We start from the raw sequence: 15,644 nt of genomic DNA, 5'->3' as shown, positions 1-15,644 counted from the left end.
GACACCTAACACAAACAAAACAACAACAACAAAAAGAATTCATACATATCTTCTAGTGATCAGGGTAATGGTCTTTGATGTTACAGAACTCATCTTGGGGGAGATAAAATAGGACACCATGACCTTTATTCCTCCTTAGCCTCATAACCAAAATGTAAATCTGTAGGGGCAGGTGAGCGGCATTGCAATAGGGTAGAAAAACTGGAAGTTGGGAAACCTAGGTTTCTTGCATTGGACACCACCTTGTTGGGTCTCCTTGGGCAAGTCTTGTCCACTATCTGGTCCCGTTTCCTCATCTAAACAATGGGAGCAGTTCTCTGTGATACCTGAGGTCCCCTTTCTCCCTTGCTCTCCCCCTCCATAAACTCTAAGCAGAAATAGAGTGTGATTGTGAAAGGAAAGAGGAAAAAAGTGTGGAAGTGCATTTAATTCAATGATTTTAAAATTCTAGTTTTATTCATTAAACAGATGTTTCCTGAGTATCAATTTATGCCAGGCACTTGGGCATTTTCTTTGCTGAAATGAGATAGGACCCAACCAATGAATAAAGAAAGGCATGCCCCAAATTTAAGGAGCCACATATCCACCTTTAAAAAATCATCCCATTTCTTTGCCTTACAAAAAGATAGGTATTTGGGTTAAAATAAAATTTGATTTTCCAAAATGTAATATAAAGCTTTTCAGAAGCAGTTCAGTGCCACAGATATTGATCAGCCCCTTTAAGACTCTATGCTGCGGGGCTTCCCTGGTGGCACAGTGGTTGAGAGTCCGCCTGCCGATGCAAGGGACACGGGTTCGTGCCCTGGTCCGGGAAGATCCCACATGCTGCGGAGCGGCTAGGTCCATGAGCCATGGCCGCTGAGCCTGCGCTCTGCAACGGGAGAGGCCACAACAGTGAGAGGCCCATGTACCGCAAAAAAAAAAAGGAAAACAACCTGATTAAAAATGGTCAGAAGACTTGAATAGACATTTTTCCAAAGAAGACATACACATGGCCATAGGCACATGAAAAGATGCTCAACATTGCTAATTATTAGAGAAATGCAAATCAAAACCACAATAAGATACCGCCTCACACCAGTCAGGATGACCATCATCAAAAAGAACACAAACAACAAATGTTGGCAAAGATGTGGAGAAAAAGGAACCCTTGTATGCTGATGGTGGGAATGTAAATTGGTGCAACCACTATGGAAAACAGTATGGAGGTTCCTCAGAAAACTAAAAATAGAGCTACCATATGATACAGCAATTCCACTCCTGGGCATATATCCAAAGAAAATATAAACACTAATTCGAAAGGATACATGAATCCCAATGTTCATAGCAGCATTACTTATGACAGCCAAGATACAGAAGCAACGTAAGTGCCCATCAAGGGATGAATGGATAAAGAGGATGTGATATACATATATATATATATATATATATTTTATATATATATATATATATTTTTTTAGATTCCACATATAAATGATAACATACACTCTTTGTGTTTCTCTGACTTATTTCACTTAGCATAATCCCCTCCAGTTCCATCCATATTGTTGTACATGGCAGGAATTTATTCTTTTTTAATGACTGAGTAGTATTCCAATACTACTTGATTTTCTAGAGTCCAGACCTGTGAAAGAATAAATTTCTGTTGTTATAAGCCACTCAGTTTGTGGAAAATTGTTGCAGGAAGTTTAATACAGGGCATAAAATGAAGTATGTTGAGAAATAATGATGAGTTATTATCATAAGTTTGCAGCAATCTGATGTTACAAAAGTCTAGTATTATTATTGGACCTATTAAGTCATATTATCACTTATGCTTTATACATATTTATCACTGTTAGACTTATTATTATTGAAGTCATTATTATTTATAGACTTATTATTACTATCTTAATCGAGCAGAATTTGACTGAACTAGGCCAAGAGGTTAGTGGTAAAGAGGCTTAGGAGTCAAACAGAACTGGGTTGGAAACCCCAGCTTTGGGCACAGGTTAGCAGTGTGACCTCAGGCAAGTGATTTTCCCTCTCAGAGATTTCCTCATCTGTAAAATGAGGATACCAAACCCTCTTCATCAGGTTACTGTGAAGACTAAGTGAGATCCCTCATTTAAAACCACATAGCCCAGAGCCTGGCACATAGTAAAACCTCAGTAAAAGCCAGCTGACTGTTATGACCAGAGCACATAGTAGTTCTACCTTACCTAATATTACCTCAGTTAATCTCTATCTCACGACCCTGACAATTTCCTTCATTATACCACCAGTAATCATCTTCTTTCTTTATTTATTGGCTCTCTTCTCACCAGAATGTAGAATGTGAGCCCCATCAGACAGGGGCAGAGTCTTATTTATGGCTGTACATCCAGGACCTAGCACAGAGCCTGGCACATATTTGTGAGATGGGTGGATGAATGAATGAATAGTGAACACCTCGTCTTGTAAGTATTAAATGAAGACACGTTTAATCAATATCTTTCCTTTTATTCCATCTGTAGCTCCAAATAATTGCATTAGGATTCCTCTGCAGTCCTCCTCACCATCAACAGTTTCTCTTGCCTACTGCTTTAAGCCCCTTTGGTAGGAACCTAGCCTCCCTGATATGTAAGATATGGGTGTCCGGGGATCTTCAAAAGTATGGGGCTGAATCCTTGCTGGAGATGATGGACTGTGGAATGTCAGCACCATACCTGGCACATAGTACGAGAATTTCCCCCTCTTCCCACTTGCTCTGTTTATTATTCATTATAGGGCGTGGGGGGGGGGAGGAGACAAAGGGGCTGAATTGAGGGATGACCGGGGACAATTCGGGGATTTATAAAATCTCTGCAGCTGGTTCAAGTAAGATGAGAGGATCAAAGACACTCTCCTCCAGGGATTGAAATGATTTCTGACTTGGCTTATTTAAAATTGTGAAAGCGACTTCATTAGTGATCAGAGCAGTACAGCTCTCTGGAATGGGGCCCCTGAGTGATTTTCACATCAGCCTCTGTCTCAGTGACTGAGGACCTCGGGACCTCTTTTCCTTCAGGCCTGAGGCCCCTCAGGCACTTCTGCCAGTGGGCCAGGCGGTGGTGGGCGGAGGAGCGGACCTCCCCGCTCCGCAGGGCGTAGATGATGGGGTTGACCATGGAGTTGACAAGGCAGAGCAAGGAACAGAAGGCAAAGACCTTCTTGACCTGTTTGCTTAGAGTGGTGGCCAGGCTGTAGACCATGAGGGTCAGTACTGGGAGCCAGCATATGAAGAGCACGGCCAGCAGCACCCCCAAGGTCTTGGCCAACCACACATCCAGCCTCATCTGGGCCATCCCGAGCACTTGCCTGTCCCGGTGCTCAGCCAGGCTGGCTACATGCTGATGGGCCTTCCAGAGGACATGCGCATAGGTATAGACGATGCCAGAGAAGAGGACGGCAATGAACAGGAGCCAGCCCAGCAGATAGTCGTTGGGGATCAGGGGGAAAAGCTCAGAGCAGGGCCTGGGACAGCAAGTCCATCCCATGAGAGGCAGAGAGGAAACCAATGCCGAGAGGACCCACATGATGCCCAGGGTCACCAGCGCCCTCCCACGGGTGAGCAGGGCTTTGTATGTAGGTGGGTAGCACAGACAGAGGTAGCGGTCCACGGCGGTCAGCAGCAGGCTGCCTACAGAGGCCGTGAAGGTCATAGTCACGCTGCCGATCTTCAGCAGGAAGACAGCTTTGGAATCAACGCCATGGAAGACGTGGAACTTTACAAAGTTGAAGGCAAAGACCACACTGGCCAGAAAGTCAGCCCCAGCCAAGCTGCCGATGAACAGGTACGAGGGCTTCCTGCGGAGCCGGTGTGAGGACAGGATCAGGTAAAGCACCACCAGATTCTCCAGGGCGCTTAGGAGGCCCAGAGAGGTGCACAGCACCGCGATAGCTATCTTTTGGGAACTGCTCAGGATCATGTAATCCTTCATGGGGTTGAAATCCAAGCCATCAATGGAGCCATTGGCTGCCTGTATCTTCCAGCATATCTCCATGGGCTGGGTCCCTCGGCTTCTGTCGGGCTTACCAAGAAGGCTTTGCTGTAGTACAATGAGAAGAAGAAATGAGTTCTCTTTCAATCAGCGCAAGAATGACCTCATACAATCACTGACTCTAATCAAACACTTTACCTGTGCGATGGATCATATGTTGAAACAGCGATTTATATTGGCTTCTCTCTATTTTACCCTTTCTTCTTCCTAGTGGGGTGCTAGGTCTGTACTGGTTGCCTTAGGAGAGGCATGTGGGAATTCAAGAAGCAGAAGTGACCTGCAAACCATATGATCTCACTTACATGTGGAACTGAAAAAAAAAAAAAAAAAAACTAATTCATAGATACAGAGAAGAGATTGGTGGTTGCCAGATGCAGGGGTTGGGGTCGGGGGGTGAAATGGGTAAAGGTAGTCAAAGGTACAAGCTTCCGATTATAAAATAAATAAGTCTTGGGAATGTACGTACAACATGATGACTATAGCTACTAATATTGTATTTGAAAGTTGCTAAGAGAATAGATCTTAAAAGTTCTCATCATAGGGGCTTCCCTGGTGGCGCGGTGGCTGAGAATCCGCCTGCCGATGCAGGGGACACGGGTTCGTGCCCCGGTCCGGGAGGATCCCGCATGCTGCGGAGCGGCTGGGCCCGTGAGCCATGGCCGCTGAGCCTGCGCGTCCGGAGCCTGTGCTCCGCAACGGGAGAGGCCACAGCGGTGAGAGGCCCGCGTACCGCAAAAAAAAAAAAAAAAAAAAAAAAAAAGTTCTCATCATAAGAAAATAAATTTGCAGCTACGTGTGGTAACGAATGTTAATGACTTATTGTGGTGATCATTTCACAGTATATACAAATATCAAATCATTATGTTGTATACCTGAAACTAATATAATGTTACATGTCAATTGTACCTCAATAAAATAAAATAAAAGTGACCTGCCTCTTTTGGTCTTTTTAAAAAAACCAGAAAACTACACCTAAGACTTCCCTTTGAAAGTAAGGAAATCTCCTAGGGTCAAAAACCGAGAGGAAATCAAAACCAAGAAAAAATGGAATCCAGAGTGATATGGTGGAGGGTTTTTTGCATTGATGTTTTATTTTGTTTTGTTTGCCAGTTTTGGTAAGATGCTGAAGTTTTTTTGTTGTTGTTGTTTGTTTGTTTGTTTTCGGTACGCGGGCTTCTCACCGTCGTGGCCTCTCCCGTTGTGGAGCACAGGCTCCGGACGCGCAGGCTCAGCGGCCGTGGCTCACGAGCTCAGCTGTTCCGCGGCATGTGGGATCTTCCCGGACCGGGGCACGAACCCGTGTCCCCTGCATCGGCAGGCGGACTCTCAACCACTGCGCCACAAGGGAAGCCCTGAAAGGGAAATTTATAGACCTACGTGCTCATATTAGAGAAGAAAAAAGACTCATGAGCTAAACATCCAACTCATGAAATTAGAAAAAGAGCAACAGCAAAACTACAAAGAAGGCAGAAGGCAGAAATAATAAGAGCAGAAACTGATGACATGGTAAAACAACAGAGAATAAGAAGTCCTGACAAAGACGGAAACTAGTTCATTGAAAAGATCATAAAACAGACAAACCACAGGCAAGATTACTTAAGATGAAGGAGAGAACCTACAAATAAGAAAAATATCAGGCACAAAAGAGAAATGGTCAATAATCCTTTCAAAAGATGTTTAACCTCAATAGCATCCACAGAAAGGCAAGTTTCTCTCCCATCAGATCAGCAAAAAGATGAATCTGACAATATCGAGTACTGGAGAGGATGTGGAGTGTGAACGGTCAGCACTGTGATGGGGGTGTAAGTTGGGGCAAACACTGTGGAGAGCAGTTTGGCAAAATCTAGTCAAGTTGAAGATGAGCCACTGCCCTGAGATGCACCAATTCCGCTCCTGAAAATGTGCCCAAGGAGACATGTACAATCAGCATTTTTGAAATAGCAAAAAAAAAATCCACCATCACCACCAACAACAAAAGTCCATCCATTGCAAAATGCATAGATAAATTATAGTACATCCATACACAGAAATAAATGAAACAGTAAAAAATGAACTAGAACTATATGTGTCAACAAGGATAAATGTTAACATCACACCATTGAGCCAAAAGCCCAATCCCTTAGGAGAATGTAGAGGATTTATAGAGTAGATAAAGAGAAGAGAACTCGCGGACAGTGGCAGAGGAACTAGAGAAGCAGGAGGGAATGCAGGTTTTTTTCCCCAGACTAGACTAGAAAGCAATGTCTTGCCTGAGGCAAAGGGAAAAAAATGAGTTCCTCTATGTAGACATTTCCCTGTATTCTTTACTGGCTTTTTTTTCCCCCTCAAAACATTAAACAGTAAAACACTAAAAAGTAGTTATCATTGAAAAATGGAAAAGTAGGTCATTAAAACTCACAACAGTATTTTATAAGGTTTAAATATTTTTTTTACACTCAAACCAGAATTTATTATAATTTTTTGGCACCCATTTAAATTTTGCGCCCATGGTGAGGGCCTCACTCTCCTCACCTTACTTCTGGTCTTGCTAGAGGTTATCAGGGAGTGGGAGTTGGGACAAGAGAGGCCTGTGGTTCCCAAGCAGTGGTTTCCTGGTGTGTCTGGGTGAGAAGGACCTTCACTGCATTTTCAAGTCTCCCTTCACAGTAACTTCCAGGCTGGGTGTGTTCGTTTTAGAGCGGGAGAAAGTTTAGGAATGATATGCTCTCTGGGCTCCCTGTACTCAATTTCCCTATCTATAAAATGGGAATAATGATGGTAACCCACCATTATAGATAATTCACGTCATAAGGTTTAAGTGAATTAATACATAAAATATATTTAGAAGAGAGCTCAACACTTCACTGAACGGTTCTTAATTTGGAAACTGCTCAGGATGACCTAGTTATTTAAGAGTTGAAAACTGGGGTTCAACTCCAGTTCTGTCTATACCTGCACCATAAATGTGGTTAGTCTGAATGGAGATATGCCTTGTGTGTAAAATACACACCAGATTTCAAAGACGGTATGGAAAAAAGAAGGTAACATAGCTCATTAGTAATGTTTTTATATTAATTACCCATCAAAATGATATATTGGGCTAAATAAAAACATTTATTTCACCCGTTTCTTTTTCTTTTTTTGGCCCGTTTCTTTCTTTTTATTTATTTACTTACTTACTTATTTATCTTAACATCTTTATTGGGGTATAATTGCTTTACAATGTTGTGTTAGTTTCTGCTGTATAACAAAGTGAATCAGCTATACGTATACATATATCCCCATATCTCCTCCCTCTTGCATCTCCCTCCAACCCTCCCTATCCCACTATTTATTTATTTTTTATTGTGGCTACTAGAACATTTTAAATGACAAGGGGCTCGTGGGACAGCGCTAGCCCACCCCAACGTGCTGTACTGTCTGGTGACAGCAAGGTCAGAAGTATTCCTTTGCAGCTGCTGTCGGCAGCCCCAGTTGGGCTCAACTGGTTACCTCACCGTTCCTCAGATAGTTCTGCTTTCTTGCACATTTGCCCCAGGGGTTCCTCTCCCTGGCTCATCTTTTTTCTGGACTCATCTTTCACCCACTGAAAGCTTCCACAACCCCGCAGTCACACACCAAGTTCCTAGACTTACTCTGTATATATTATAACCAGTTCTTTTCTCCAACCAGGTTGATAACTGCACCAGCCAACATTTGTATGCAATTTAACTTCTACAGAATATTTTTTCTCAGCCACAGTCTAAAGTAATCCACACAATCTCTGATATAGGAATTGTGGTTATTGTTATTGCATAGATAAAGGAGGCTCAGAGATGTTAAACTACTTGGAGGAGGGCACACAGCTTGTCAAGGTCAGGGACTGAGCTTTCATTATTTCTGGGTCTTCTGTGCCTTGCGCAATGCCTGCTACCTAGTCGGTGCTAAAAAACTGCTTGATGGGGAATTCCAGTGGTTAGGACTCTGCGTTTTCACTACTGAGGGCCCAGGTTCGATCCCTGGTTGGGGAACTAAGATCCCACAAGCCGCAGCGGGGGGCCAAAACAAACAAAAACTGCTTCATGAATGAAACCCATTTGGACGGTAAGGGGCTGTTGCCAATGTGTAGATCCCAAGTAAGAGTGTTAGGGGGAGGGGAGCACATAGGGTAGGTTCAAATTCTGGTCTGGTGACCTTGTTCAAGATACCTAATACCTCTGTTTTCCCATTTCTCATCTGTAAAATGGGTTTTTGTGAGGATTTCAGTAAATTAACATAACATATGGAAGTGCTTATTATTGTTATTATTAATATTATTAGGAGCATCTTCAAATGGAATAATTCAACCTGCTTAGTGAAGTTGTTGACAGTAATGTGCCTGGAGCATTATATGAGCTTAATAAGTGGCAGCTCTTATAATCCAGTGTTTTTTAAATTTTAAGGGAGCAGAATGCTTTTTACCATCAATGGAACACCTATTCATAAATCAGGTAAAAATCTGAATTCATGTCACCTATGTCCTCTCTTCCAGGCAGCCCAGATTCCTCTGTGGAGCCCTCAGGCTCCAAGGAACAGATTGAAAACCTCTCATCTAATCCACCTCTGTCATTTTACCATCAAGGAAACAGTCTAAGGGTGGGGATGTAATTTTCTAAGATCACCCAACAAATCAGCGGCAGAGCTGGAACTAGATTTCACATCCCCCAAACCACAATCAAAACCCTCGTGCTGTAAGCATATAAGTGACCCTATTTCGAAAAGCTGAAAAGGGGTGTTTCCCTGAGATGGATGCCCTTTGCTGAATGTTGCCAAGGCCACCCCAGAGTGAGACAGGAAATGGTGCCAGCCGAGTTCTCAGCCCTGGACATGAATAAGAGACAGTGTAAGCCTTTCTCAGATCCCATATCCACCCTCCCACTTCTAGAAGCTTCCTCCATGCACCCCTGCAGCCCCAGTCCCATCCCCCTCCAACTCTCTTGCCATATTTCCCTTAGAAAACAGCCCCCCACCATCAGAGGATGGCTTACCCCACACAGAGTCCAGCCTAGAAGAGGGATGCCGGGGTGGTGGCGGCTGGCATTTGAGCTTCACCCAGGCCTGGCGTGGCCACCAACCTATCGTTATTGTCCAAATTAAGGCCAGGAAATGCAGGCATTTGGATGGAGGTCCTAACAAGAAAACATCCGACAACAGGATGCACAGAGCAACAGGAAACCCAGCTCCCTGTCTGCCTTCCCTCTGAGCAGATAGAAATCCCTTTTGGAGTCAGAGCTTCTGGCATCTAGATGAGCCTTCCTCCCGGGCAAGGACTGGTCTGAATGCCCGGTGCAGAGAGAGACTCAGTGCTTGCTGTGCTACACAACTGTTCCAGTTCCACCTCCGCATGGTTTGTCACGTGACTTTGGGCAAGTCCCTTCAGCTTTCTGAGCTCCTCTTCTCATTGTAAAATGACAATGACAAGACCTGTCCGATTCTCCTTGGGAAAACCAAGTTGGCTGGCAATCTCCCCCATGGCTCTTTACCCAGGTCCCTGGGGAGGCTGTGATGGGGTACCACTCCTTTCAAAGTGTAGGTGAGACTTCATGTCTGTGCGTTTGTTAGGAGGAAAGGGTTCATTTTTTAAAAATAAAATCAGCGAGTCAGTGGAGTTCCAAATATTAGGAACCACTGATGCGTGCAAAAACATTCTGTGACTTGACATCGTACAAATGTAGTATTAAAAGAGAAACAGGGTTTCCCTGGTGGCGCAGTGGTTGAGAATCCGCCTGCCGATGCAGGAGACACGGGTTTGTGCCCCGGTCCGGGAAGATCCCACATGCCGCGGAGCAACTAAGCCCGTGAGCCATGGCCGCTGGGCCTGCGCGTCCGGAGCCTGTGCTCCGCAACGGGAGAGGCCACAGCAGTGAGAGGCCCGCATACCGCAAAAAAAAAAAAAAAAAAAAAAGAGAGAGAAACAAACAACCAAGTGCTTTTCCCACCTTAGAAAGATGCCAAACCCCCAAACTACATGACACTCTTTCCCCAGAGAGCATGCCCATGCTGCAGCGGGTGTCCAGGACCTGGAGCCCTGACTCCTGCTGAGTGTCTGCGAAGGTCCGCAGTGAGTGCTCAGAAGCTGCTCAGCAAAAGGTGCGCCTGGGGGTTTTACTGACCCGAACTGAAAGTGTGAAGTGAAAGTATGCCATGGTCACAGCTGGCCCCTCTGTATTGCTGTGTTGAAAGCCCAAAGGCACTGGGAACCTTGTGTGAGTGAGAAGGAGCTGGCCCTTTGATTGTGGCTGCTACAAGTGCAGTGAGAAGCTGAGACTGGAGGTCGGGAGCCATCATATTTATCTCTTACTGGGAGTGGGGAGGCCTGGGTTCCAGTCCCTGTTCTGCCACTGAGTGACTTTGGGCAGGTCCTTTCTCCTGTCTGGGTCTTTCTTTTCTCATCTTTAAAGCAAGTGGGTTGCCTGGGCCACTTCTAAGGTCTCCTCTGGGAAACTCACCGTGTTGGATCACAATGTCACAGGCTTGGCAACCAGACCTCCTTGGATTCAACCAGCCCTGGATTCAAATGCAGCTCTGTACCTTGCGGGCTGTGTGATCTTGGGCAAGTTACTTCACCTGTCTGAGCCTCTGTTTCATTCATCTGTAAACTAGGAGGAATACTACCCATATCACACTGCTGTGAAATCAAGTGATGGAAATTTATGAAATGAATGGTGGCTTACAGTATGTGTCTAATGAATGGCAGGACATACTCAGTAGAATTAGTTTATAGGATTCTTACAGGATTCTGTGCTTGTCTTGTCCAACTGTCGTCTGAGAACTTAGGCATATAGAAAGTTCTTCACTCATCCCCAGTGGACACTTTACTGCCATGAAGTCCAGACCATCACATTAAAAAAACAAAAACAGGGCTTCCCTGGTGGCACAGTGGTTGAGAGTCCACCTGCCGATGCAGGGGACACGGGTTCGTGCCCCGGTCCGGGAAGATCCCACATGCCGCGGAGCGGCTGGGCCCGTGAGCCATGGCCGCTGAGCCCGCGCATCCAGAGCCTGTGCTCTGCAATGGGAGAGGCCGCGGCAGTGAGAGGCCCGCGTACAGCAAAACAAAAACAAAAACAAAACAAAAACAAAAACAAAAAAACGTATTTGACCTGCATGAATGATCCATTAGTAATACCAAGTAGAGGCTCTTGACTTGCTTCCCAGCAGGGCTCTTGGTGCTATGTTCAGCCATAGGAAGGGTGTCGTGGGGCCTTCCTTCCATCTTTCTTCTCTTACTTCCCCTCCATGCTTGGTAGCACTTGGTTGCAGTTGCAAGAAAGTTTTCTGGAGTTTTGGGCTGTGGGCTATGTTCCTTTGCCCAAATCTTATTTAGCTTTTCAGGCTCTACATCAAAAGCCACCTCCTCCAGGAAGCATTCTCTGGTTTCTCCTTACCTGTCTACGAGGATGAAACTCATTGAGTCCTAATTCATGGATCACTGTCTACCTTCCATTATTTGTGTCTTTTCCTCATATTGCTCCCTGGACTGTGAGCTTCTAATTTTGAGCGTAGAATCTGGGTCAGGGAGTGGTGGCATCTTTGCGTTCTACTTCCCCTCACATAAAAAGAGCCCACAATAGACTCTTGGTGGAGATCTTTTGATGAAGGGCCCGAGCTAAGCTAAGCAGCCCTATGGAGATGGAACTCAGCTCGCATAAGCAAGGCAATTTGATGGCCCCCAAGCCACCACTCCCCATTCCCAAGTCATGGCAGACATTATCCATCTGTCCCAGTCCTCCCGTGCCCTAAGCCTCACTGTGAGCTTCTCACCATAGTGTTCCTGGCCCACAAATCCAGACTTCTGGAAAGAGGCGGAAACCACAAGCAGCAGGTCTAAAGCAGAGAGTTAACTAGAAGGTTGGCAACTGTCCAGACTCCTTAACCTTATAAACAGAGCAATAGGATAGTCATTCCTAAAATGGATTTGGCAGGGGAGGTAGGCCAGCATGTGGAAGAAGGAACTTAAAATTTCTCCAGTGATATGAGTTGCAGGAGAAGGTTATCGATGCGAGGCAGAGTATGGAAATTGCCTTAGAGGAGAGATGCAAAGGGCTGCCAAAGGGGTTATTTCTCAAACTGATTTCTCTAGTACTTTCCTCCTGGATTTCCAGCCCTTGGGCACAGGGCCTGGCAAAAAGTAGGCTCTTAAATATCTTCAAATCAACTTATTGAATAAATGAATGAAAAAATGTCTATTAGGAAAAAAGCAGGTTTCTTCAGACAAACTTTCGTGTTTCCTCAACTGCCAGGAAGCTCAGAGCTAAATGCAGTACAAGCCAGCAGTGCTGGGTCATTCAAGGTTGGTTCCTCATTCACTTATTGCTCCTTTGAGTAGTTTCTAGTGTTTTTCTTTTTTTTAATTAAAAATATATATATATATATATATATATTTATTTGGCCGTTTCGTATCTTAGTTTGGCACTCGGGATCTCGTTGCGGCATGCAGAATCTTTAGTTGCGGCGTGTGGAATCTTTAGTTGCGGCATGTGGGATCTTTAGTTGCGGCATGTGGGATCTTTAGTTGCGGCATGTGGGATCTAGTTCCCAGACAAGGAATCAAACACAGGCCCCCTGCATTGGGAGCGTGCAGTCTTAGCCACTGGACCACCAGAGAAGTCTCTCTAGTGCTTCACTTTTATTTCCACTGCCCTAATTCATAACATAGGTCACCTCCAGTCCTTCTAGGAAAGAGTTTGTATTTTACAGAATTGGGGCAAAAGATCATCACTGAGGTCTCCTCTACAATTCCTTTCTCAAACGTCTATTGGTCGTTCGAAGAAACCCAGTCCCCATGAATCTGCCTTGTGGGGCTGAAGGATTTTGTCCCAAGGCTGCTATCTACTCATCATTCATCATTCCCGCCCAGGGGTCTGTGGGGTCACCACCTGCTGTCTGGACACTCACTCTCCCTGGACCTTCCTTCCTCATTATTCTGTATCATCTCCAGCGTCTCTCCCAGGAGGAATTGAGCTAAATGATGCCTGAATCCTCTTTCCACTGTAGCGAAGGTTAAATGCCACATCTTCGGAATGAAGCATTGCAGGGTTCAAATCCCAGTTCTGCCACTGATGGGCTGTGTGACCTAGGGACAAGTTACTCAAACTCTCTGAGCCTCAGTTTCTTCATCTGTAACTGGGGAAATTAATACCTGAATTCTTTTTTTTTTTTAACTGTTTGCAAGTTTACTTCTGAGTTGCAAAAATATTTTCCCTGTAATACCAGCATGGTTGATGTGCAGGTGAAATAATTATTTAAAACAATTAAGCAGTAGCTTGGCCGCCTAATTGAACGACAGAGCGTGTGTGCGATGTAGTAGAAAGAAAAGCGTCCCAAGTTAGGAAGCAGATACTCAGGGTTTGAAGCTGGCTCTGGCACTGGTTAATTCTATGGAGAAGTCATTTACTCTCTGTTGCCTCCATACTGCCATCTGAAAAGAAGACTGGAGGATAGTGGTGATGGACTCTTGGCATCGCACTAGCACTTTCTCTTCAGTATCTCATTTAAACCTGATCTTATTATTATTTTCAGTATTTCATAAATGAGGAAATTGGGGTACAGGGTTGCTAAGAGGCTGGCTGGGGGCGTCAGGAACCTGTGCTCTTGTTCATTCCTCTGAAGACCCAGGGTCCCATCCTATTGCTTTACATTCTTTACCTCCTCCAAACCATTACACGGTAAATGAACAAACCTGAAATCTGCCCACAGGACAGTTTTGTTGAGTCTTTTCAAATATCTTCTTCTTCTTTTCAACTACCTTATACTCCAGCAACTTCCCTTTCAGAGAATAGACTCATAAGGCCCACATTCAGATCATACTTGACAGTCTGCAAAGCAGGGAAGGGCTCATGGCTGTTATCTGAAGCAGGTAGCATTCCTCGAGCAAATGGGTTTAGAGAGGGCAAGTCACTTGCCCCCAGTTCACGGCAAGTGGCAGGCCAAGCCAGGACTTGAGCCTTTATGTTATGACAAAGTCAAGTTGATAAAGGGACCGGATCTAACGCATGACACTGCCCAGGTGACAGCAGACACAGGCAATCTTTGGTCTTTAGTCCCAGGGTCAAATCACATCTCTTTTCTCTTTTTGTCTTTTTCCTCTTCTGACCAGTTTCACTCAGTCATGCTTCCATTGCTACTAGCAGCTGGTGTAGATTTTAGTCCTGTCGCCATCAGCCTGGTGAAGTCCTGCTCCCCATGGATTTGCCAGTCAGGCTGATTCCCAGTCCTGGCTCAGCCAAGTATTAGCTTTGTGCCCTTGGATAAAGTCACTTACTTCATTCACTCCTTTTCCTCAGTTTCCTCATCTGTAAAATGGGAATGACATGTAGACCACATTTCATCGGTGGTGAAGCACGAGGACTAGTTGGGATAGCATCACGCTTAGTATAGTGCCTGGTACACAGTTAACCCGCCACTGATGGCAGATTATATATGTATATATAATATGTACACATATTGTAGCTTTCTCCTCAAATTTTTTTTTCTATGCCACATGGCACGCAGGATCTTGGTTCCCTGACCGGGGGTGGAACCCGCTCCCTCTGCAGTGGAAGCGCAGAGTCTTAACCACTGGACTGCCAGGGAAGTCCCTCTCCTCACTGTCTCAAGTTCTTTGTTAGTTGGCAACAAATGAGAGTGACAATGCCATGTCTGCTATGCCCTTGGGCTGGTGTGAGGGCAGGGGCGTGGTCAAGGAGGAAGGCAAAAGGCAGGAGAGAGGGGGTGAACAGGGCGAGAAGATCCTGTTTCCAATCAGGACTTTTGGAGCTGAGTGAACAGGAAGCTGACAATATGCCTGGGAGCCTGATGGATTATTAACCAGGCTGCAGTAAAGAAGTCAGTACCCGACAGCCGGCAATCATGAGGAGATTCCTGGGCCAAGGAGATAGGAGTCTGGATTCCAGGTCCCATTTGGGGTGGAACTGATGCCTGGGAACCTCAGGCAAAACGGTCCCCTTCTCAGAATGTCCATCTGCACCAGATGAGATCTCAAACCCCTTCCAACTTGGTCCTTCCATTTTGTGAGTTGTGCAATTAACTGCACACAACTGGGGCGGGCTGGGGCAGGGCTGGGGCAGGGCTGGGGCAGGGCAGAGGCGGGGAGCGGGTGCAGGGATTTGTCAGGTTGGAAAAGAGCTAACAGTGAGAATGCCTGGAGCAGCAGTTCTCAAACTTCGTGGGCTCAGCACCCCTTTACCATCTCAAAAGTTACCTAGATACTAAAGGGCTTTCCTTTGCAGGTTACATCTTTCAACACCTACTGGGTAGAAACGAAAACTGACAACTTAGAAACAATATTTAATAAAGTTGTTACATGTTAATAGAAATAACATGTTTTTAATGAAAATAATTTGGGGGGGCAGATATCTTTATTGTCAGGCAGCTGGATTCTCATCTCTGCTTCTGCATTCAGTCTGTTATAATGTGTTGTGGTGGTTAAAGCGTATGAGGAAAATGAATTTTTCACTGTCTCCTGTGCTTCCTTTGTGGCAGACACTACAGGAGGCATTTTACCTGCACTCTCTCCTTTATCCTGCAAACTGCCCTTGCAGATAGTAATGTTTTATTCTCACTATCTTAGAGATCAGGAAAGTGAGGTTCAGCTGAATGGATTTGCCCAGGGTCACACAGCTTGTAGGTGGCAGAATCAGAACC

General features: G+C 45.2%; 1 protein-coding gene across 6 annotated transcripts in view; it reads right to left on the bottom strand.

Annotated features, from left to right (window-relative positions):
- Positions 1-2,458: 2,458 nt before the first annotated feature.
- Positions 2,459-15,644, bottom strand: part of CNR2 (cannabinoid receptor 2) — a 58,777-nt gene continuing 45,591 nt past the window's right edge. For 4 of the 6 annotated variants that reach the window (XM_067014866.1, XM_067014872.1, XM_067014881.1 and 1 more), the window contains one exon: positions 2,459-4,049. In XM_067014866.1, coding sequence (XP_066870967.1) covers positions 2,925-4,049 — 1,125 coding nt within the window. In that variant the 3' untranslated portion in view covers positions 2,459-2,924. Of the gene's footprint in view, positions 4,050-4,139; positions 4,312-8,986; positions 9,091-15,644 lie in introns of those variants that run through there. The other 2 variants (XM_067014876.1, XM_059062463.2) reach the window with 2 other exon arrangements.

The sequence above is a fragment of the Kogia breviceps genome, chromosome 1 (genome assembly GCF_026419965.1).
Source record: "Kogia breviceps isolate mKogBre1 chromosome 1, mKogBre1 haplotype 1, whole genome shotgun sequence".
Lineage (NCBI taxonomy): Eukaryota > Metazoa > Chordata > Mammalia > Artiodactyla > Physeteridae > Kogia > Kogia breviceps.
Note: the sequence above shows the minus strand (reverse complement) of the source record. Positions and strands in the feature narration are given on the sequence as shown.